This window comes from Rhinichthys klamathensis, unplaced genomic scaffold (assembly GCF_029890125.1).
Source record: "Rhinichthys klamathensis goyatoka isolate OS25496 unplaced genomic scaffold, OSU_Roscu_1.1 h1tg000021l_1, whole genome shotgun sequence".
In the NCBI taxonomy this organism is placed as follows: domain Eukaryota; kingdom Metazoa; phylum Chordata; class Actinopteri; order Cypriniformes; family Leuciscidae; genus Rhinichthys; species Rhinichthys klamathensis.
In genome coordinates, this window is record NW_026606572.1 from 1509039 (window position 1) to 1533446 (window position 24408).

General features: G+C 35.1%; 1 protein-coding gene across 8 annotated transcripts; it reads left to right on the top strand.

Moving 5' to 3' along the window:
- Window positions 1–11223: 11223 nt before the first annotated feature.
- ift88 (intraflagellar transport 88 homolog) lies at window positions 11224–24183 on the top strand. 8 transcript variants are annotated; one of them, XM_056241280.1, is made up of 29 exons: window positions 11225–11498; window positions 11783–11869; window positions 11942–12004; window positions 12120–12179; window positions 12542–12595; window positions 12685–12748; window positions 14136–14205; window positions 14340–14430; window positions 14520–14624; window positions 14706–14808; window positions 14918–15032; window positions 15155–15386; window positions 15472–15542; window positions 15668–15754; window positions 16296–16395; window positions 16816–16902; window positions 17035–17221; window positions 17379–17487; window positions 17636–17786; window positions 19538–19653; window positions 19732–19784; window positions 19884–19949; window positions 20044–20150; window positions 20497–20557; window positions 20685–20729; window positions 21841–21885; window positions 22222–22269; window positions 23316–23429; window positions 23743–24183. In XM_056241280.1, the coding sequence occupies exons 2-29, from the start codon at window positions 11783–11785 to the stop codon at window positions 23862–23864; spliced, it is 2613 nt and encodes an 870-aa protein (XP_056097255.1). In that variant the 5' UTR covers window positions 11225–11498; the 3' UTR covers window positions 23865–24183. The 8 variants fall into 8 exon arrangements, with proteins under 8 accessions (XP_056097241.1, XP_056097249.1, XP_056097255.1 ...); XM_056241227.1 differs by lacking the exon at window positions 20685–20729 and having other exon boundaries at window positions 11226–11498; XM_056241245.1 differs by lacking the exon at window positions 20685–20729 and having other exon boundaries at window positions 11226–11423.
- Window positions 24184–24408: the final 225 nt, after the last annotated feature.

Consider the following 24408-nt stretch of genomic DNA (forward strand, 5'->3'; position numbering starts at 1 on the left):
TTCTACAATCGATCAAAATGGGCAAGTATATTTTTAATGCATACACACTTTGTTGAATATTCAATGTAGTGTGGTAACCAAGATAGGGACCGTCTAAAAAGTTTATATTGTTTTTCATCGTGTGCAAACAGACAACTACATTTTAGCCAACTACAGATGTACCAGCAAATATCTCTCACATTATGTGTTCTAATCTAATGCAATAGAATGTCCTTTAGCAACAATAAAAACTGCATTATAATGATGGTGTTTAAAAAGGTGTTTAGGAAATAATAAAGAATGAACATGTAGGCTACATGAACTGTAATCTGGTAACAATCCAGACTGTAGAAAGTGGAAAATCATGTGTAATCTCCTGAATATAGTTAATTGCTTCATTTTACATCTGTTTATATTTATGTTTATTTATTTATTTGAAATCAAAATGAACAAGAACAGTGTTGGTGTTGGTTTTAATAATGACATATGATTTATTTCAATAGGTTTTGAAAGGATGGGCCGACTGTTCCAAAGCAAGTTGGATCGTCTTGTCTGGACCCTACAGAACATACTGTTTTATCCACCTCGGTTTTTCTGTTTTTAAGTGTAATAAAGACTTTACAGTGTAACAGTGTTCTCCAGGTGCTGAATAAAAAGAATGGCCTAACAGTATTTTATGTTTTCCTGTTGTATAGCATCTTCAATTAACATTAAACTCTCACAATAACACAATTCGTGTGCATTGATTGATGTTTACAGTCCTGCAGAAATGTCACTGTCCATTGTACTGAATCCATCAGATTATTGACAAGTACTCAGAAAGCATGACAGCAAACATGATGTTTATTTTGGGTGTGAAGGGTGTGGATTTTGGAATAAATTGCTGCTTCAATGTATATGTAATGAGTGATTATAATCAAGGTTTTCTTTCTAAATATCACATGAGTGGAATGACTTATATAGGCATGTGAGATTTTACTTAGTTATAGAAGTTACCAGTATGATTACTGAAATGTTTGTTTCATGTATTTTCTAATGTCTGTATTTGATATCTGAAAACAGTAACAGTGCTTGCTCATTTAGTGATTGAGTCTTGAAGCTGACTTCTGCTGATGAAACTGAAAACTATCTTCAGTAAATCTTTTCTTTATTATAATTCTGACTCCTGCTCTTCATTCATCATATCTGGTTCTGGGTCTTTGACTGTGCGCCCCTAACAGGTGAACATTTAAAAAACTAGCAAAACTCCTATGGGGTTTCAATTAGTTTCAATGGCACACCTTCCATCAAAAAATATTACATTATCTAAATGTATTTATTACTGTAATGGCTGAAAACAGTAACTTATTTACTTCATGGATGTATTTATAGAAGAATGATTTGCTTTAAAAGAACATTGAAACCATTAAACAAAGTACAGTTTTGAAAATATCTCCCTTACTGTACGTACAATTATCAAATGTGTATTAAAAAAAATACTGTATTTCCCCTAAAGTATTCTTTCCCGTTCCAAGGGCTGTAGTGCTTTCCTAGTGACCACACTGACTTACTACAGGTAAAATTCTGACAATAACTCCCTTACTGTACGTACAATTATCAAATGTTTATTAAAAAAATGTCTGTACTTGCCCTGGTCTAAAGTATTCTTTTCGTGTTTCAAAGGCTGTAGTGCTTTCCTAGTGACCACACTGACTTACTACAGGTGAAATTTCCACAATAACTCCTTTACTGTACGTACAATAAACTAATAAGTTCAAGAAAAAATTACTGTAATTCCCCTAAAGTATTTTTTCCCGTTCCAAGGGCTGTAGTGCTTTCCTACTGATCAGACTGACTTACTACAGGTGAAATTTTGACAATAACTCCCTTACTGTACGTACAATAAACTAATAAGTTCAAGAAAAAATTACTGTAATTCCCCTAAAGTATTTTTTCCCGTTCCAAGGGCTGTAGTGCTTTCCTAGTGACCACACTGACTTACTACAGCTGAAATTTTGACAATAACTCCCTTACTGTACGTACAATAAACTAATACGTTCAAGAAAAAATTACTGTAATTCCCCTAAAGTATTTTTTCCCGTTCCAAAGGCTGTAGTGCTTTCCTAGTGACCACACTGACTTACTACAGGTGAAATTTCCACAATAACTCCTTTACTGTACGTACAATAAACTAATAAGTTCAAGAAAAAATTACTGTAATTCCCCTAAAGTATTTTTTCCCGTTCCAAGGGCTGTAGTGCTTTCCTACTGATCAGACTGACTTACTACAGGTGAAATTTTGACAATAACTCCTTTACTGTACGTACAATAAACTAATAAGTTCAAGAAAAAATTACTGTAATTCCCCTAAAGTATTTTTTCCCGTTCCAAGGGCTGTAGTGCTTTCCTAGTGACCACACTGACTTACTACAGCTGAAATTTTGACAATAACTCCCTTACTGTACGTACAATAAACTGAAATGTTTATGAAAAAATTACTGTAATTCCCCTAAAGTATTTTTTCCCGTTCTAAAGGCTGTAGTGCTTTCCTAGTGACCACACTGACTTACTACAGGTGAAATTTTGACAATAACTCCTTTACTGTACGTACAATAAACTAATAAGTTCAAGAGAAAATTACTGTAATTCCCCTTAAGTATTTTTTCCCGTTCCAAGGGCTGTAGTGCTTTCCTACTGATCAGACTGACTTACTACAGGTGAAATTTTGACAATAACTCCTTTACTGTACGTACAATAAACTAATAAGTTCAAGAAAAAATTACTGTAATTCCCCTAAAGTATTTTTTCCCGTTCCAAGGGCTGTAGTGCTTTCCTAGTGACCACACTGACTTACTACAGCTGAAATTTTGACAATAACTCCCTTACTGTACGTACAATAAACTGAAATGTTTATGAAAAAATTACTGTAATTCCCCTAAAGTATTTTTTCCCGTTCTAAAGGCTGTAGTGCTTTCCTAGTGACCACACTGACTTACTACAGGTGAAATTTTGACAATAACTCCTTTACTGTACGTACAATAAACTAATAAGTTCAAGAGAAAATTACTGTAATTCCCCTTAAGTATTTTTTCCCGTTCCAAAGGCTGTAGTGCTTTCCTACTGATCAGACTGACTTACTACAGGTGAAATTTTGACAATAACTCCCTTACTGTACGTACAATAAACTAATAAGTTCAAGAAAAAATTACTGTAATTCCCCTAAAGTATTTTTTCCCGTTCCAAAGGCTGTAGTGCTTTCCTACTGATCAGACTGACTTACTACAGGTGAAATTTTGACAATAACTCCTTTACTGTACGTACAATAAACTAATAAGTTCAAGAAAAATTACTGTAATTCACCTCAAGTGTTTCTTCATGTTCCAAAGGTTATAGTATGTTTCTAGTGATCACTCTACTCAATTAATTATGATAAATGTATTAGGTAAAAGTATTTATTACAACTGCTGTTCCTGGTACAACACATTTCGTTCATTGATTAAAAACTGTAAAGATTTTAGCTCAATCATATTTTTAACGTTATAAATAAGCAACAATCTTATTGTAATGATTTCAATCTGGAATCCATTGCTGCTTCAGTGTATATCTAATGACAAATTGGTAACACTTTACAATAAGGTTCCATTAGTTAACATTAGTTAATGCATTAGTTAACATGTACTAACCATGAACAACATCTCTGTTCAGTATTAGTTCATATTTGTTAACGTTAACTCACACATGTACTAATGCATCAATTCACATTAACAGCACGGTTAGTTAACATTAGTTAATGCATTAGTTAACATGAACTAACCATGAACAATGCCTGTAAATAGCTTTACTGTTTTGTAAGGTTAACTTACTGTACATATTTACATTAGTTTACGTAGCAGTTGACACACACTAAGTATGAACATTTCTAACTCAACATGTTATCCTAAATGTAAAAATACTGTTGTGTACCTTATCAACACTCTTTCATATTTATAAGGCAATTGATTTGTTGGTAAACATAATTCTACAGCGTAAAAATATGTTGTTCATGTTTATACGCACTTTACTATCATTACTTGCATTCAAATAAGCATTTATTAATGGATTGACTGAAAAGTGTACACTATTTCAACATTAACTGATGTGTTACTAACATTTGTAGACTCTTTATTAACATTAATTACCATTAATAACGCATTTATTAATGGAATTTATAAACCTTATTGTAAAGTGTACACCATTTCAACATTAACTGATGTGTTACTAACATTTGTTTTCCGCTGTAGCATTATGTTTACCAACAAATCAATGCCTTATATGAAAGAGTGTTGATAAGGTACACAACAGTATTTTTACATTTAGGATAACATGGTGAGTTAGAAATGTTCATACTTAGTGTGTGTCAACTGCTACGTAAACTAATGTAAATATGTACAGTAAGTTAACCTTACAAAACAGTAAAGCTATTTACAGGCATTGTTCATGGTTAGTTCATGTTAACTAATGCATTAACTAATGTTAACTAACCGGGCTATTAATGTGAATTGATGCATTAGTACATGTGTGAGTTAACGTTAACAAATATGAACTAATGCTGAACAGAGATGTTGTTCATGGTTAGTTCATGTTAACTAATGCATTAACTAATGTTAACTAATGGAACCTTATTGTAAAGTGTTACCGACAAATTTAATCAAGGTATTAATCAATATTTTCATTCTAAATATCAAATGAGTTGAATGACTTCTCTAGGCTTATAAGATTGTACATTGTTATAGAAATTACCAGTGTGATTATCGAAAATGTTATTTCATGTGTTCTCTAATGTCTGTATTGAATATCTGAGAGGTGCACTGTAAAACCCAACACGTTAAGCTAACTCATTTCAGTTGAGACCGATTACCTCAATTCAGTTAAGTTTATAAAAACAATAGTTGTGAGTACTCTGAACTTATTTTAATCAAGTCCACTAAAACAAGGATATTTCTTAATACACAATTAAACTTCTGCATTCAAATATATTGTAAAAACAGTGAAATTACAAACTTTAAATGAACTTTTAAGTGCTTGTAGTTACTACTAGCTCACAATATCACACACAAAGTCAAATCCTTAAGTTAAGCTAACTCATTACATGTGAGGACACCGATTACCTTAATTGAATTTAAAAAACAAAAAGAAGATATACATTGCAATCAATAAGTTAAGCAATTATTTAAGTGACTAATTAAGTGATGATTGAGCATTAGTGATGAACACCTGCTGTTAACAAGCAAAATCACTGAAGGAAAGAAAAACTTGAAATGCAAATGAGCTGCTGCTCCCAGCACAGGGGGCGGAGCCTCATGAGGTTCTGTCATTTTACCTCAAACAAACATGCACTGAAACTTTCAAAAACGTTTAGCCTTTTATTGTCAAACAGGAGACAGACATAGATGGAGTGACACAAGAAGAAGTGACAGAGGTTTAGAAGGTGATGATTTATTGAGTTTCGTTCAAGGTCACCATATTGGAGATTAGCGGTTATTTTAGTTGGACTCTTGACCCTTGCAAATTAGTTTGTGTTTGGCTGCTGTAACTCGTGTGTTTATTAAACACATTTGTAATGGCACAAAAGTCAAAAGAAAGTATGATCAGGTGTCAATGGTTGTGTTTTGATGATGAATTTCATGATGAAACTACAAACTTCAGTAAAACTTTCATTAATTTATTATAATTCTGACTCTTGTCTTAAATTGACTGACTAACTCCTGGTTTTAATTAATCATATCTGCTCCTTGGGTCTTTAACTGTATACAGTGGTAATCTATATTGCAACAAGAACAATAAAGCAGAAGTTTCGGCAGATATTATTTAATGATACAAAGTTTAGCCAACTTATCAAGTATTCTTAATGTAAGACATTACAATTTTAAAAGTGGCGTTAGGTTCCACTGTTTAACTAGGTACCCAGTGAGCACAACCATTGGGCATCTTTTCAGGTAGCTTGTCTGGTGATAGTCCAAGGCATGGTACCAATATTTTGCACTGTTCACATTGCTAAACATGACAAGGACTAATTATGTAATACACCACTAGCAGTTGTGTGTGTTAACCAATTACATTATGTAATAAAGAAATATTAAATAATTTTAATATGTTCAATTGCTTCAATATTTTGGTTTACCCAAAGTAGTCCTGACTGAAAACTGTGCTGAAAACAATATTTTAATTCAAATATACACATTTTTATTCGATTTATATTTTATTGTCACTTCACTAAAAGAAAATATAGTAAAGTAAAAATTACGTGACAAAACAATCAGTTAAAGGGTTTATGATAATATAAGAACAACTTAAACCAAGAGAGGATCAACAACAGCAAAATTATGAAGAGGTGATATTGAAATATTACTCTAACCATGAGGAATTAACTACAACTTTTATGTATAATCCCAGTTGTATTCCATTGACAATTAGAAAGATAATACATATAAAACAGTGTTTACATCAACAGTGACTTTCTACGTTACTTTGGTTGAATTTGGAGGGGGGAGAAGGAACATAAAAGTGAATGTCATATAAGTTTTTTGGCTGGTGGCTATATCAGCACATGTGACTTAATATGTGAAAATATTGACCATGAAGGACAACTACACTACATACAGATTGACAGGAGAGTCAGTGTCAGAAAAGATGATGCCAACAGCATCCTCTGAACAAACCATTATTTTGGATAACCTTGCATACAAAAATATACCGGACTCGGACTCCTGCAATCAGACCCTTTATTCCTGCTGTACAAGAAGCAAAAATTACATGTTGGTCATAAAATTCTGCACTGTACAGTATCTTGAATGCCTTCTTGATCTTGCTGTACATTATCTGTCAGATTTGCTGCACCAATGCCAACAGGTTCATTCACTGCTGTTATTAATAATTTAGCCCCTATTAATATTCTACAACCTTAAACAAACAAAACCCCTTTTAGTGAATTACAGTATTATATTAGTATGTAATGTCAAAATTTCATGTGTATTAAGTCAGTCTGGTCACTAGAAAAGTACTACACCCTTTGAAACATGAAAAGAATGATTTAGGGAAATTACAGTAATTTTTTTTAAATTAACATTTGATAATTGTACGTACAGTATGGGAGGTATTGCCAAAATGTCACCTGTAGTAAGTCAGTGTGGTCACTAGGAAAGCAATACACCCTTTGGAACACTAAAAAATACTTACAGTGAATTACAGTAATTTTTTCATAAACCTTTTTGATAATAGTATATTCAGTTAGGGAGTAATTGTCAAAATTTCACCTGTAGTAAGTCAGTGTGGTCACTAGGAAAGCACTACACCCTTTGGAACACTAAAAAATACTTACAGTGAATTACAGTAATTTTTTCATAAACCTTTTTGATAATAGTATATTCAGTTAGGGAGTAATTGTCAAAATTTCACCTGTAGTAAGTCAGTGTGGTCACTAGGAAAGCACTACAGCCTTTGGAACGGGAAAAAATACTTTAGGGTAATTACAGTAATTTTTTCTTGAACTTATTAGTTTATTGTACGTACAGTAAAGGAGTTATTGTGGAAATTTCACCTGTAGTAAGTCAGTGTGGTCACTAGGAAAGCACTACAGCCTTTGGAACGGGAAAAAATACTTTAGGGGAATTACAGTAATTTTTTCTTCAACTTATTAGTTTATTGTACGTACAGTAAGGGAGTTATTGTCAAAATTTCACCTGTAGTAAGTCAGTCTGATCAGTAGGAAAGCACTACAGCCCTTGGAACGGGAAAAAATACTTTAGGGGAATTACAGTAATTGTTTCATAAACATTTAAGTTTATTGTAAGTACAGTAAGGGAGTTATTGTCAAAATTTCACCTGTAGTAAGTCAGTCTGATCAGTAGGAAAGCACTACAGCCCTTGGAACGGGAAAAAATACTTTAGGGGAATTACAGTAATTTTTTCTTGAACTTATTAGTTTATTGTACGTACAGTAAATGAGTTATTGTCAAAATTTCAGCTGTAGTAAGTCAGTGTGGTCACTAGGAAAGCACTACAGCCTTTGAAACAAGAAAAAATACTTTAGGGGAATTACAGTAATTTTTTCTTCAACTTATTAGTTTATTGTACGTACAGTAAGGGAGTTATTGTCCAAATTTCACCTGTAGTAAGTCAGTGTGGTCACTAGGAAAGCACTACAGCCTTTGGAACGGGAAAAATACTTTAGGGGAATTACAGTAATTTTTTCTTCAACTTATTAGTTTATTGTACGTACAGTAAGGGAGTTATTGTCAAAATTTCACCTGTAGTAAGTCAGTCTGATAACTAGGAAAGCACTACAGCCTTTGAAACAGGAAAAAATGCTTTAGGGGAATTACAGTAATTTTTTCTTCAACTTATTAGTTTATTGTACGTACAGTAAGGGAGTTATTGTCAAAATTTCACCCGTAGTAAGTCAGTGTGGTCACTGGGAAAGCACTACAGCCCTTGGAACGGGACAAAATACTTTAGGGGAATTACAGTATTTTTTTTCTTGAACTCATTAGTTTATTGTACGTACAGTAAGGGAGTTATTGTCAAAATTTCACCTGTAGTAAGTCAGTCTGATAACTAGGAAAGCACTACAGCCTTTGAAACAAGAAAAAATACTTTAGGGGAATTACAGTAATTTTTTCTTCAACTTATTAGTTTATTGTACGTACAGTAAGGGAGTTATTGTCCAAATTTCACCCGTAGTAAGTCAGTGTGGTCACTGGGAAAGCACTACAGCCCTTGGAACGGGACAAAATACTTTAGGGGAATTACAGTATTTTTTTTCTTGAACTCATTAGTTTATTGTACGTACAGTAAAGGAGTTATTGTCAAAATTTCACCCGTAGTAAGTCAGTCTGATTAGTAGGAAAGCACTACAGCCTTTGGAACAGGAAAAAATGATTTGATTATTGTCCTGTTGGGGGGGGGGGGGGGTGGTACAGTTGTAAGACCTAGGATCAGATATGATGAAAGAAGACCAGGAGTCGTGAAATTTAATCAAATAAGTAAAATTTTACTGAAGAATAGTTTGCAGTTAAATTAGTAGAACCAGTGTCAAAGTCACGAGGAGGTCCCAAGCCAACTCTACCTTACACAAAAATCTCACACAATTATACATTTTACAAGGACATGCATTACATAATCATTTACTTCTGATTGGCTAAGACAACATATAGTCTAAACAATAATACATTTTTGATAGATAAGTGGGTATATAGCCAATAATCAGAATATTTGTCGTCCATTTCCGAGATTCAAGTCTATGGTGACCTTCTTCCAGGGTACGAGAATGTTGTATATCACAAAGTTCAGAACCTCCAAAGAATATCAAACGCACACACACACACAGAACACTGACAAACAACAGTTCTCTTCGAGGCTGAAGAAGGCCTGAGCTCATTATCAGAACAGCAGTCTACCTTAACAGGCTGATAAAACATTTCACTCCAGGAAAGCAGGAACGATAATATTATACCCCTTTACTCCACTCGCTAAAGAAATACACATGAGATGTTCACTTAATGAAAATAAGGTGAAATTATGTATAAATTGACCTTCAAACTTATACAAGTCAACTAAGACAAGATATGTGGATATTGTTATGAAATATGCAATTATTCTATTCTAATCATGGCTTTTGGTATATGAAGTATTTATGGGTTAGTAAGCCACAATTGCAACCAATAAAAAGTGCTTTTATAATGAAAGGTATCATAAGTAGTTGTTAAACAATTTATTAAGAAAGTGTTTACTGTAAAACACTTGTATTAATAATCATTGTAACCAGAAAATAGTTTATTAAGAAAAACAACTTGTTTTTATAAAGATTTTTATTATGAAGCTGGTTTATTAAGGAAAACACTGTAACTTGTTTTATAAATATTTTTATTATGAAAATGGTTTATAAAGAAAAACATACCACACTGAATGTTGCAAGCATTTATTAAGCAGATGATGGTGGCAGAGTAGAGAGGAATTGAAAATTTATTAGAAAGAGCTTTGCAAAAGAAAGGAGAAAAATGCCATACCGTCTGTGTTGCGGACGAGATACAGAAGATACAGCGATGATGGAAAGGTCCAGAAAAAGAGGACAAAGGGACAAAGACTTTTATATGGAAAAGTCCTAAGGGCTCTTCTAGAAATAATGACAGTTCAAGATTTTGTGTTTGACCAATTGGCTGTAAAAGACTGAATGTATGCATGTCTCTCTCTCTCTCGCCGCTCTCTGAATCCCAAGACAACTATCATCAAAAGGCTTGCATGTGAACACAACCCAAGGGCACACACTGGAATGCACCTAAAAGAAAATGAATAAAGAATTGATTAGGATACATACTCGATTGTTGATTTTTTAATAAGAATAAAGTAATCATTCAAAAGGATATAAAAGGATATATAATTAAATTGAAGAGACAGGGGATTCTGACCCCAACCCTTCAGTACATACAGTAAGGGAGGTACTGTCAAAATTCCACCTGTAGCAGCAGTAAGTCAGTCTGGTCAGTAGGAACATACTACAACCTTTGGAATATGAAAAAAATGTCTTTGGTGAAGAATTACTGTAAGTTTTAAAACATTTTTGCGTACTGTATGTACAATAGCCTACACAAAGGTACACTAAAGCAGTCGTGATCTAGGTGAATACTCAGCAAATATCAAACCTGAAACTATTTTCACCCTGGTTGATTTTAAAAAAAATAACTTGACTATGTTCATGGTGCTGTCCACGTACTATGTGGTCCTGAAGGTCCTACATGATCAAGTCTGCAACTTGGGTACAGTTGCTTTTTATATTCGCTTCGCATATTTGCGGAGTTCCGCGTTCAATATCTCGTAAGCTGAATATTGTTACTACACAAATAACATTGTTTTAATATTTTAATCTCCTCAAAACGAATTTTCCTTCGGGTTTGCACTTTGCAGATGGTCCCTTCTTAGCAGCCTGCTCATAGAGATCAATGTATTTTGTCCAGTGCGAAGGAAAGATCGTTTTGAGGAAATTTATGTTGTAGCTTCTAGTGTTTTATCTGTAGTTATCTGTGATATGCGTTGTGTGTAGCAACAACGTTTAGTTCACGAGTTATTGAACGCGGAAGTCCGCGAATGTGCGAATATGCGAATATAAAACCAACTTTACCTAAGTGGATTTTTGCAGAAGGACAATTCGCTGGATTTTATCCCAGAAGTTTATACGTTTATTTAGAAGTACAATGTTAAAAGAAAATATATAAAGACACGAACATAAGCATTGCAACAACGATTAGCGAAAATCGCTCGTGTGCAGCTTATGGCAACCCCTCTCTGTATCCTAGCAACTGATGTGTTGTTGCTCAGCTTAGTTAGCGAGCTCTAACGTTAGCTATTGCTGGGCCACAGACAGTGAATAGTTGAACTTAATACGGACATTAATTTGCACTTTTCTTCGGTAAGCAAACTGTTCTGTTTACCGGGTAAGTTAAACTATCATAATTCACAACCACAGATGTTGGAAGTTTAACGTAAGTTACTCGTATACGAGATAAGCGGTATGGTCACTCGCTAGCCGTGTAAACTAACGTGTTATCTTGTCAAGAAATGGTTTTAACAGAGGAACTCGCATATTTGTTCAAAATAATGTCTAATAATGTTTCTTGTTTTGTATATGTTCCCATTCCCACTGTATAGTCTGGATAAAGTGTCTACATTGTTGCCTGAATGCCTTCTTATTACTTATAATTAACGTTAGCCTATTATGATCTTCTGCTTTCCAAATATAATGTCTCATTTACATCAGAGACTTTTATGAGTTTTGTTTTGTTTGTTTTTTCAGATGGAGAACGTGCATCTTGTCCCAGAGGAAGAGGATGATGATTTGTATACAGGCTACAATGATTACAATCCGACTTTTGACTCAGAGGTGCAAAAATACCTTGCATTTATTAAATGTCATCACTTGCTTTTATGCATGATCATTTTCCTGTCCCTACAGGATCTTCACAACGATGTGGGTTTTCAGCAGGCCGTCAGGACGAGTCATGGCAGAAGACCACCAGTAAGTGAATAGCAGCATCTGCTGCTAAAGGTGCTGTATGGAAGCACAGGCACATCAGCACATACCCATATTTCATTAATAATAGACACTACATTTGTTTAATGAATATTTTTAGATGACCGCAAAATATCCTGGCACTGCTATTGGAGGGCGACCGATTGGAACAGCGTATGGGGTGAGTAGAGCTTATGGATTTACACTACTACATTTTTGACTCAAACTAAAATAGCGTTTTAAGTTAGCGTGATAGCATGTTAGAATGTATTATGTCTTATAATCAGGAAGAAAGCTGTCAGGACAGGAAAGGTCATTGGCCCTAAGGGGGGATAGAATATACAGTCAGAATCAAGATAATCAAATATTGGGAAAATTAAATCGTATAGAATTTGGGTATAGAAATGGACTACGGTATATTGAGAAATGGACTGTATTTCATGCTTCAATAAGGGATTTCGAGGCTTAGTTTGTCAGTAAAGTAAGTTGATTCTATTTGTTATTTCCTCTTATGTCTTTATATTTCTGATGTTAATATTCCAGTCTCGGATGCCTGTTGGCACTGCAATGGGAAGGCCTATGACTGGAGCTGTTCAGGTGGGACACAATTTCTTGTTTATTTTCTCTTTATGTAATATGCAATGAAATTTTATTCGTTTTCTATTTTTTGTGTGTGTGTTGTACAGGACGGTGCGGCTCGTCCCATGACTGCAGTGCGGGCAGCAGGATATTCTTCATCTATAGCTAGAGGTGCTTTCACACAAGAAACCCTCTTGCACATGCTGTCCAGGCACTCCATGTTTAACTGTCTCATAATTATATTAAATAAATACTGTTATAGATTTTTTCCTCAAACCTACCTATTATAGATTTTTTCCCTCAACCTAACTATACTACCATAACTTATACTCTAGCGCGCCTATATATTGACGTTAGCTAGGTTCACACTTCAGCGAGTCTCCAGTCGACTACAGCATCCATCTAAATTCTATACTCTGCCAGTCTACAGTTGAGTCGACAATTCTAACTTACTTGTTTTCTTCACTGCGCAGCTTAAATGACAGACAGACTTGAGTAATTGTCCTTTAAATGCTCTTTATACGCTGATTTCACGCAGCCGCCATTTTGAAATCGAAAGCGAGGCTCCGGTGGGAAGAACCCCGGAAGTACAGATAGACAACAATGCCTTGGACTACCAACCTGAAGCTGCTGCTGCGATTTACACTATTGGATGTTAATATCCAATATAGGATATGTATATAGTTTGTTCCTGCTTCTTTTTTTACGTTCTGAATTATATATATAAAAAAAATAATTTTATTTATAAATGAATTTCACTGTATATAGACTCTAAAGTATGAAAGAAATGTATGTACATTTTTAGAATAACTAATTTCTACATTAAACACAACAATACGCCATCGCATTCGCGACTCTCCTATGATTAAAGGCGACACTTCTGGTTTTCTTCCCACCGGAGCCATTTCAAAATGGCGGCTGCGTGAAATCAGCGTATTACGGCCGGGAGTTCTCGAGCAGTTCTCAGAGAATCTCAACCAAAAAGAAGAATACAACAAGCTTTATAGGATAAAGCCAGACACATCAAAATATAATCATCATGACTAACATGTCATGCTCTATCAATATGATTGGTTAAATTATTTAAAGCAAGCCCCCCCCCCCCCCCCCCCCCTTCATTACCCTTTGTTAGTGACATCAGCAAAAAATATCCTGTATCATTAAAAAACATTGTAAGGGGTTAATATTTCAATCAATCATTTCACAATACAGTCAAAGAACAGAACATTTAGTCCATTTTCAAAGTTCCATTGACCAAGGTTACATTGAGTCAAAAGTTTGTTAGAAAGTTAGATCATATCGAAAGTTCGTCTGATGGCTACATCCTAAATAAAAGGAAGTAAGATTTATTTTGGTTTATTGTTAGATCTAGAATGGAAAGTTAGTCACCATCAGACATAAAATCGGGAAGTGTGATAAAAGTTTATCATAAGATGCTTCATCTAAAATCAGATTTTTATGGTTAGTAACATCATTAATCTTATCTATTGAAAATCCACCACAATACATTTTAACTTCTGAGTTTAACTTCCTTTATTTTAATTGTTTGAATTTGCAGGCTCAGTGTTTGATCCACTGGGACAATCAAAAGGACCAGCCCCTCCATTAGAGAGACAGAACGAAGACACGTATGCGTCCGTCTGTTTTCATAGCGCTTGAGAAGCCATTGACAAGTTTTGTTTACTAGATCCCCCTTGACATCTATAGTTTTACTTGGAAACGGACACAACTTTTTGGTTTAATTGTTTGTTTTCTTGTTCAGTCCAGAGGAAAAGATAAAGATCCTGGAAAAGAAGGTGAATGATTTGATAGAGGAGAGCTGTCTCGCTCATGCTCATGGGGATCTTCAGCTGGTGGGTATAGCTGGGTATAACTGCTATACGTGGTTTTAAAGATTTTAAAGGATGAATATTTAGATGCTGAATTATCTTTTTTTCTACAGTCTCTAGAGAAAGCCAAAGAGGCGGGCAGGAAGGAAAGGGCTCTGGTGAGACAGAGAGAACAAACAGGCACTGCAGACCACATCAATCTGGATCTTACCTACTCTGTGAGTTCATTGCTCCATATAAAATACATATCTTGACTGAAAACTCCGAAATTTCACATGTTTTATTTATGCCTTGTTCAGGTATTGTTTAATTTAGCAAACCAATATGCCAGTAATGACATGTACACTGAAGCTTTGAACACATACCAAGTCATTGTGAAGAACAAAATGTTCAATAATGCCGGTGAGCGAATTGCAAATATTATTTAAAATATCTTAATCCAAATTCAATTCCCTTTGATATAAATGGGTTTCTAATTTGAGGTTTCTTGTTACCACTTTCCCTACTATAGGTCGATTGAAAGTAAACATGGCAAATATCTATTTCAAGCAAAAGAATTACACAAAAGCTATCAAATTTTACCGCATGGCTTTGGATCAGATCTCAAATGCCCACAATGCAATGAGGTCAGTGCTTAGTTCAGTACGTTTGTTGTGTGAACTGCGTATTTGAATTGCACCCTTCAGTTTATTCGGGTTGTAAGCAATTTGGCTGGATTTTCAATATGTAACTTTCCCTTATTGTATAGGATCAAGATCATGCAGAACATTGGAGTTGTGTTCATACATATGGGCCAGTACTCAGATGCCATCACATCCTTTGAGTACATCATGAGTGAGAATCCCAACATAAAGACAGGCTTCAACCTCATCCTGTGCTACTATGCCATCGGAGACCGTGAGAGGATGAAGAAAGCTTTTCAAAAACTAATTTGCGTGCCCCTCGGTATTGATGATGAAGACAAGTATATCCCTGCAAATGTGAGTGTATCGTTAAAATCCTTGTTAGTCACACATTTAAACTGAATTATATCAAATTTTTATGTGTTTCTTTTTTACATTTCAGGATGACCCTCATGCAAACATGGTGATTGAGGCAATAAAGAATGATAAGCTTCACCAAATGGAAAGGGATAGGTATTATAATGTATTACACATTCTATAATACTGTCTACAGCTTGGCATTTATTAATCTTGCCAATGATATTACATTTCAGTGTATCTGCATCGTCTTCTATCATTTTGTTTTGTTTTACTTCTAGGAAAGCACTAGCAGAAAAATACATTATGACCTCAGCCAAGCTTATTGCTCCAGCCATTGAGTCGTCATTTGCAGCTGGGTTTGACTGGTAAGTAGTTTATACTATCATTCAAAAGTTTGGAGTCATTAAGATTTCTCAGAAAGGATGCATTAAGTTGATCAAACGTGACTATAGAGACATTTATAATGTTACAAAAGATTTTTCAAATAAATGCTGTTGTTTTTATTCAATGAATACTGAAGAAATATATCACAGTTGTATGAAAAATGCATAATCACAAAAATATTAAGCAGGATAATATTGATAATAATAAGATTTTTTTCTTAGAATGATTTCTGAAGGATCATGTGACACTAAGTACTGGTGTAATGGCTGCTGAAAATTCACCTTTGCCATAATAGGAATAAATTACATTTTAAAACATTAAAATTGAAAACAGTTATTATAATTCATGATATTACTGTAAATTACTGTATTTTTAAGAGATAAAGGTAAAGGTAAAGTCTTACCAACCCCAAACTTTTAAATGGTAGTGTAAGTTTTCCACGAGAGGGCGTCAAATCCCATGACATTCCTTTAACAATAGTATTTATTTTAAATAGTTATTATTCATCCATCTTTTTTTTAGGTGTGTGGACATGGTGAAGGGTTCACAATACGTGGAGCTTGCAAATGACTTGGAGATCAATAAAGCTATTACGTACTTAAGACAGAGGGACTTCAAACAGGTAGATCTGACCCTGAGACACACTCAAATAGCGTTGCATTTGACATATTACCACAGAAGAGAGCCATTTTGCTCTATGTCTGTGTGGAACCCTTGTTTCTGTCTTTTAACACTTTTCACATTCAATGGTCCATTTTATTTTGTTTTCTTGCCTGTCCGTCTGCATGACTCTTGAGGCTGAGGTATGTTTTTGTTTTTGGAGAACCTGTGTGTTTCTGCAGTAGGCCCTGTATACGTGTGCTAATATTGTGTTGTGCTGCCTTGCTTCTCTCATTTCATGTAGCAGCTAATGTAATGTGATGTATCTCAAGTGTATTATTCAAAGAATTATCTATTTATGTCACTCATTTCCTTGAGGTCACTGCGAACACTATATGCTTAATATGCTTAATCACTTATTTTTTTTTATTTTTTTTTTCAGGCAGTGGAGACGCTAAAGATGTTTGAGAAGAAGGACAGTCGAGTAAAAAGTGCTGCTGCCACTAATCTGTCTTTTCTCTACTTTTTGGTGAGTACAGAGCTATAAAGCATTGACATTAAAAAACTGGAAATGACTGTATTTATCACATTGTGTTAATAAGGTTCTCAGATATGCTTAATAAGATATGCTCTTGTTTTGCTGCTTACGTGTCTTCTCCAGGAAAAAGATTATGACCAGGCTGACCGTTATGCTGAGCTAGCCATGACCGCCGACCGCTACAACCCTGCTGCCCTCATTAACAAAGGCAACACAGTGTTTGTGAAAGAGGACTATGAGAAAGCAGCAGAGTTTTATAAGGAGGCTCTTCGCAATGACTCATCCTGTACTGAAGCTCTCTATAACTTAGGTCTGCCATTACAAATATGACATCCTAAGGGTTACACTGCATGAGATTTACATTATACGTGCTTTAACCTTTCTACATTTACGTTTCAGCTGAGACCAAGACTATGTATTAATAATGTAAGTCCTTTTAAAGCAGAAATCTCTGTATCCTCATGCAGGTTTGACCTATAAAAGGTTGGGTAGGCTGGAGGAAGCCCTGGATTGCTTCCTCAAACTGCACGCTATCCTCAGAAACAGTGCTCAGGTCATGTACCAGCTGGCTAATTTGTATCCTTCCCTTTAAACATCAGCATTCAAAATTTATATTAAATGAAAGTCTGTTTTATGACAGTTTGGGAATTTCAGTTGCCAAGAAATATCATGACATAAGTATGATGAGTGCTTGTTAAGAGTCATATTCCTTAAGCAGCTTTAGATATGAGATGTTGGAGGACCCTCATCAGGCCATTGAGTGGCTGATGCAGCTCACCAGTGTGACCCCCACAGATGCCCAGGTGCTGGCCAAACTGGGAGACCTCTATGACAATGAGGGAGACAAATCTCAGGCCTTCCAGTACTATTATGAGGTAAAAAAACGATTTTCCCTAAAACCACCACTTAACATGACATGTCATTAGTCACATCTCAAGTGATGTGGTTTGAATAAAATAAATGCAGGACTTAAAAAATTTATTTTTGTCATCATACATTTATACATTCATTTTTCAAATAAATAGCTGTATTTAAAATGGTTTAAATGTAACATATATAATAATGATAAATTAAATCTCAAATGAAATTATTAAATACTGGCTTGAGATCCTTTTATATCTAAACTGGTTATACATCTATAGTAGTTAATGTTTTATGAGCAGTAGAATATCCATATTCATCCGCACAGTCACGCTGTGCCGAAGCACAACCTCAACAATGTTCTTGCGCGAAAATGCATGCAGTTGAGAGGGCCGGAAGTTTCATGGTGTACCTTTAATGTTTGATCAGTGATGTCCTGGTGCATGCTGGGAAGGACTCAGAGGGGAAAATTATGGATTGTTTTGTCTGCTATGGTATGATATGGCACAATAATGGTGAATGTTTGTGGTATTTAAATGTCCTGTCATATTGCAGTTTTCTTGAATAAACTGAACAGTTCAGTCATCATTTACTCAACTTCTTCAACAGCTCTTTTTATGCAGTCAAAACAACTGTCATGTTTGGAACATGACAACAACACCATCATTTAAAAAGCACCATAAAAAGAGTCAGTACGACTTCTGAAGTCACTGTACAGTAGTGATGTCCGGAGGGGATTTTTGTTTTAAATGACCCTATAATATGAGGGAAGAACAAACTCTAAACTTGGTTAAGGTATTTATCTGACAAAATGATTTGGTAAAAAAGGCAAACTACAGCTACAGGTTTTATTTTATTATTATTATTATACTATCTTATTATACTCACAGGAAAAAGCATACATTGACTACAGCATAATCATTATTAATATTTCATTGGTTGAATGAATATATATATATATATATATATATGTGTATTCATATATATAGTGTACTTACTATCTAGTGTACTCACTATCTAGTGTGCACTATCTAGTGTGCTTACTATCTAGTGCACTATCTATATAACTACAATATTCAGAAGTAAACAGTTTAGCTGATGTTTAATGTTTATGTCAGAATGTTTATTTTTAAACCACAATTTTTAAACCACAACTCTCTCCAATGTCAGAATGTTTATTTTTAAACCACAACTTCAATGTGTGCTTTTTTTACCGATATATTTAACGATATCTTTTGCATTTCTAATCCAAACAACGTCAAACTCGGCACTGCACTTACTCGTGCCCGTAGCAAGACACCTGTCAAGTTTGAAATCCATTGGACTAACGGTTAGAGAGATATGCGAATAACAGACAGACAGACAGACAGACAGACAGACAGACGTTCCTGTAATTTATAGATAGATAGATTTAACTATAGTTCAAATATCGATATATATATATATATATATATATATATATATATATATATATATATATTGTATATGAACACCTATGCATGTCTTGCTTTCTTTAGATAACAGTTAAATATCATTAAATATAATTTTATTAAATAAAATTTATTTAAAGAAAGCAAGACATGCATAGCTGGCAATTATATAGATCGCAGTCCAGATTTTAGTGGATATTTAAAAAGAATATTCTATATAATTTATGTATTACAGTTATTATGATTGGTGTCTATTACAAAACTTCAGTTACTCGAAAGAAAAAAATCAAAAGAGGTAACATTTAAAAAAAATAATTTTATGTTGTTTATTTCAGTCGTACAGGTATTTTCCCTCAAACATTAGTGTCATTGAATGGTTGGGAGCATATTACATCGACACCCAGTTCTGTGAGAAAGCTATTCAGTACTTTGAGAGAGCTACCCTTATTCAGTAAGTTACTAAATATCATATTTATCATGAATATTCTGCATGTATTTGGAGATATTAATGATGTATAATGAATTTCAGACCAACACAGGTCAAGTGGCAGCTGATGGTGGCTAGCTGTTACAGGAGAAGTGGTATGAACTTGACAATACTAATACATTTAATAAGTTTAGCCATAAGCTGTCATCTCAGTGCCTTCAGAGTCATGATTTATGTTTTTCATTTGTTTTCAGGGAATTATCAAAAGGCACTCGAGACCTACAAGGACATTCATCGGAAATTTCCTGAAAATGTTGAATGTAATGTGCTCAACACAAGAGTTTTTCCCCCCTTTAAATCTTTGGGCTTATCTAGTAGCTTTGCATCTCATGCCACACATTATCTATCGGGCAGGTCTACGCTTCCTGGTCAGGCTGTGCACTGATATGGGACTAAAAGAGGTGCAGGATTATGCCACCAAACTGAAGAAAGTTGAAAAAATGAAGGAGATCAGAGAGCAGGTACCCTGATTTCTCTTGGTGCTGTTTATATTTGGGCCTCTTTAGCTAGAGTGAAAGTGAGGAGTGAACAAAAAAACACATATACCGTAACTGTCTAGACTAGAGGGATAAGCGACTGACTTAAATCAAGTGTGGAGTTTCATATTTTAAAATTTAAAACTAAAAGAGAGAGAGAGAGAGATTACCTGGATTTCTTCTTCACCTGTTCCTTTAGCCAGTAAACCTATGGTTGAATACTGAGGAACCTGTGTGTTGGTCTGTATATAAAATATTTGAGCACATTCCCCATATTCAGAGCTGGAGAAATGGCCAGTATTTGACAGCATGCTGTTATTCCCACACACAGAGGGTGCGATCTGGGAGGGAGAGCAGTGCTCGAGGGCGCAGGGAAGGCAGCGCTGGCAGTGGTGAGTGGACTGTTTTAACTCAACCTCATCGATCAAACTTTGAAATAAAATACTGCTCATTAACTCAATACATGCTTCTTACTTGACTTTTTCCATCAACCTGTCATCCGCCTCTCTTGGTAAACAGGAAATACATCAAACCTTACACACACTCCCCCTAAGAAACCCAGCGGTATGACTGTAACTGCCCTAGTGACTTAGTGGAGACATCCTGTGATGTGATTTTTCCAAAAGAAGATGCATGTTCCTTAGACACCGTCTTTCCTTTAGGACTAAACTAAATCACATGATTTAGAGATTTGAAATCTAACAATTTCCCTTTAGATTTTTGTTTATTTTGGTTTATTTTAATTTTATAGTCTAGAAATAATATATATATATTTCATTCTTCACTTGTCTTTTGGGATATCAGATGTGGATCTCATATCAGGTGATGTTCAGTTGTCAGCTTCAGGCAGTGCTGGGTTTAAAGGTCATGCAGTACACTCATTTTCAAACAAGTGACTGTTATCAGCCTTTTACTGCATCTCACCTCTCTCTTCTTCTAATATTGTATTTTCACGTCATCACTTCTTTAGGAAGCGGCTCAAACCCCAAAAAGCCCAGTGGTATGATCACTACATGCTTTATGTAGAATAATTCAGACATGATATAAAGCTACTTTATTATTATGGTCGGTTTTTATAAGGGATTTAGTCATAATTCCCATTTCTGTGGAAAATAAGCCAGATAAAGGACATACACTGTCATTCAAAAGTTTGGATTGGTAAAATGTTTTCATGTTTTTGAAAGAAGTCTCTTATACTCAAGACTGCATTTATTTGAGTAAAAATACAGTAAAATATTATTACAATTTAAAATAACTGTTTTCTATTTTAATATTTAGTCATTTATTTCTATGATGCGAAGCTAAATTGTCAGCATCATTACCCCAGTCTTCAGTGTCACATGATCCTTCAGAAATCATTCTAATATGATGATTAGCTGCCCAACAGACATTTCTTACAATTTGCTGCTTAATGTTTTTGTAGGAACCTTTTTCAAGGATTCTTTGATAAATAGAAAGTTTTATACGAATAGAATATTTCGTAAAACATTATAAATATCTTTGCTGTCACTTCTGATCAATCTGATGCATTCTTGCTGATTAAAAGTTTTTCAAATTTCTCTCAAAAAAATTCTTTCACTTTATATTGTCAGCTTCATCTTCGTTCTGTTGGTAATGTGTTGTTCTCTTTTATTGTTTATCTCTGTTATTCTGTTCATGGCTATGCACCTGAAAGGGAGCAGCTCAAGCCCCATCAATACCCCTCCTCTGAGAGCCAGTGGTATGACTACACTCATTACAGAATTACATTAGAGGAAGAGATCACACACTCCACCTGTATGACTATTACAACGAGCATTCTGCAGCTCAGGAATAAACTGCTGCTACTGCACCTGTTATAGCGCTTTGTTACAGATGTCATTCATTCCTCACATTCAGCCCTGCAGTCGTAACTGAACTCAACACATAATGCTAGGTTTACCACTTTATTCACAAAAAAATCTTCATTGTTGCATTGTGCAACCAAATTTTTAGGCCACACTCAGCTCTCAGCAACAGCCTTTCCACTGTCTCTTCAGAGATCTGTCTTCTTCTTTTTCCTTTCTTTTCCTAGCAGTTTCTCGCTCTGAAGCTAAGTATAGTCCTGTGCTGCAGCAGGGCAGAGGTATGTACTCTATTTCACTGTGCACTTTAGATGATCAGTCCTCTGGATGATTAAAAACAAAAAACCCATAGCTTCATGGAAAACTTAAACTTGCTTAGTCCATGTAACAAAATGATGTTTTAGTGCCTGGAGTTTCCCCATCATGATACAGCGTCCAAGGACATCATTTCAATCACAGCTCAACAGAAAGCAAACATGTGCTGAAAGCCTGAGGATTTCTTTGTGCCAAAACCACTGTTCCCAGGGAATATCCCGCTCCCACTGTCTGACAGAGTGTTTCCAGCACCTCCTTTCTGTTTGCAAAGCACAGAGTGCAAATAAACCAGTGAAATATTTCACGAGTACACTCCTGAACAACACTATCCCAGTATTAGTGCGCTTGATATCAACAGTTTCTTACTGTACTATTTTTACTATTACTTGCCATTTTGGATGCATGAACTGACGTCACAATAATGATAATGAGTTTTTTTATGAATACAAATACTCCGAAGCAGTTTTTATTTAGCTTTTTGTTTTTGTGATAAATGTTTGAGCTTGATTCTGGCATGATTCCTCAGTTAGGTGGACAGGGTAGGGAAAACTACTGTATGTCAGCAAAAGGCTTGTCATTTTAATGCCTTTGAGTTTTGTCGCTGGGACATTTAAAGATCTCAAAGTTACCTGCCTGCTAGACTCTGGTCCCACATCTGCCCCTCAGTGCTCTGTTCCTGTCATCACAGCCGAAATGTGAAATGCAGCTGTGTGCCGCTGTCTTTGTACAACACAAATGCTTTCAATTATGCTACTGTATTCATATGAACTCACTTTAATTAGGATTATAGTTCCACATAGGCTTTGCTTCAAGTGCAAGCTGGAGCTGTTGCTTTTCTTGCTTTTTTGTTGTTGTTTTGTTTACCAGTGCTCTAACACAGCATGGCTTGCATTGTCGATGGTGGCAACTTAAATGCAAATGCCCTTTTCCCCCCTTCTGTTCAGACACTACTGTAAAATAACACTCATTCCAGAAATTTTTCCATGTCCAACATGTGGATGTGTTTTCTCAGACAGTGGACAAAGCAACCATGGCACCAGCGCCAAGGGTGAGAGGCTTAGCGTTAAACTAAAAACTCTTCCCGGGTCCAATGAGCCGTATGAGGCCAGCACTCAGCAGGAAATAGGTGAGAAACAACTTTGCTCTTTATTTTTAAGGAGGTTCTTGTCATTGTGGCTCCAATACACAATCAAATAAAGATACAATTCTGGTAGAATAGTTACTTTTTCACCAAACAAACCGTGCTTGGCGTTTTGCATTCCTTTAGCTCACACAGTAGAGCATGGATCTAGCAAATGCCCTTAATCAAATAATGTTACCCTTTTCTGGCTGCTTTATATTATAGCTAAGAGTTTTCTCATTCATGTAAAGGGAAAAATGATTCTGGTCTGGCCTGTGCTTATTACCACTTAGTGCTCCCATTGTATTCATCACTTTAGATGCATCTTATGTCGATCCGTTGGGGCCTCAAATGCAGAGACCAAAAACAGCAGCAAGGAAACGCACAGAGGAAGATGAGTTTGCTGATGAAGAGCTGGGAGATGACTTACTGCCTGAGTGATGTGTGCAACAGAGATCAATTCAGTGGAAAGTCTAATATATATCCAGATACTAAAACTGTCTGCATTTTCAGCTCAACTAATAGCACTGAAGTTTAAAAATACTTCATTACATCCTTCGTTATGCTTTACTATATTTTATAATAGCAATGCATTGTATATATATTTGCATTTAGGAAAAAATGGTCATCTTATTTCATCCATTTTGTACATTAAAATGTAAAGATTTTTCTGTATGACTACACCATAAAACCTGGATAACATGAAGTTAAAGACGTGCATGTTTTGTAAGTCTGAAATATGAAATCAGTTTTATATATATACATATTTTAATGATTCAATCACCTAAATATCTGAAAGGAATGCAGAGGATCCGTGGGGGTGAATCAATGTGAGAGTTTTCGCATTGGGTTGAGCAGATCATGATCTATTCAGTATCCAACAGTCCGCCCAATATCTGGAGTCAAGTATCCTGAGCGCATTTACGGGACGGACGGATGAGGCACAGCTTTACGCAACAAGTGGGGAGTTTGTGTAAGTCGGTTT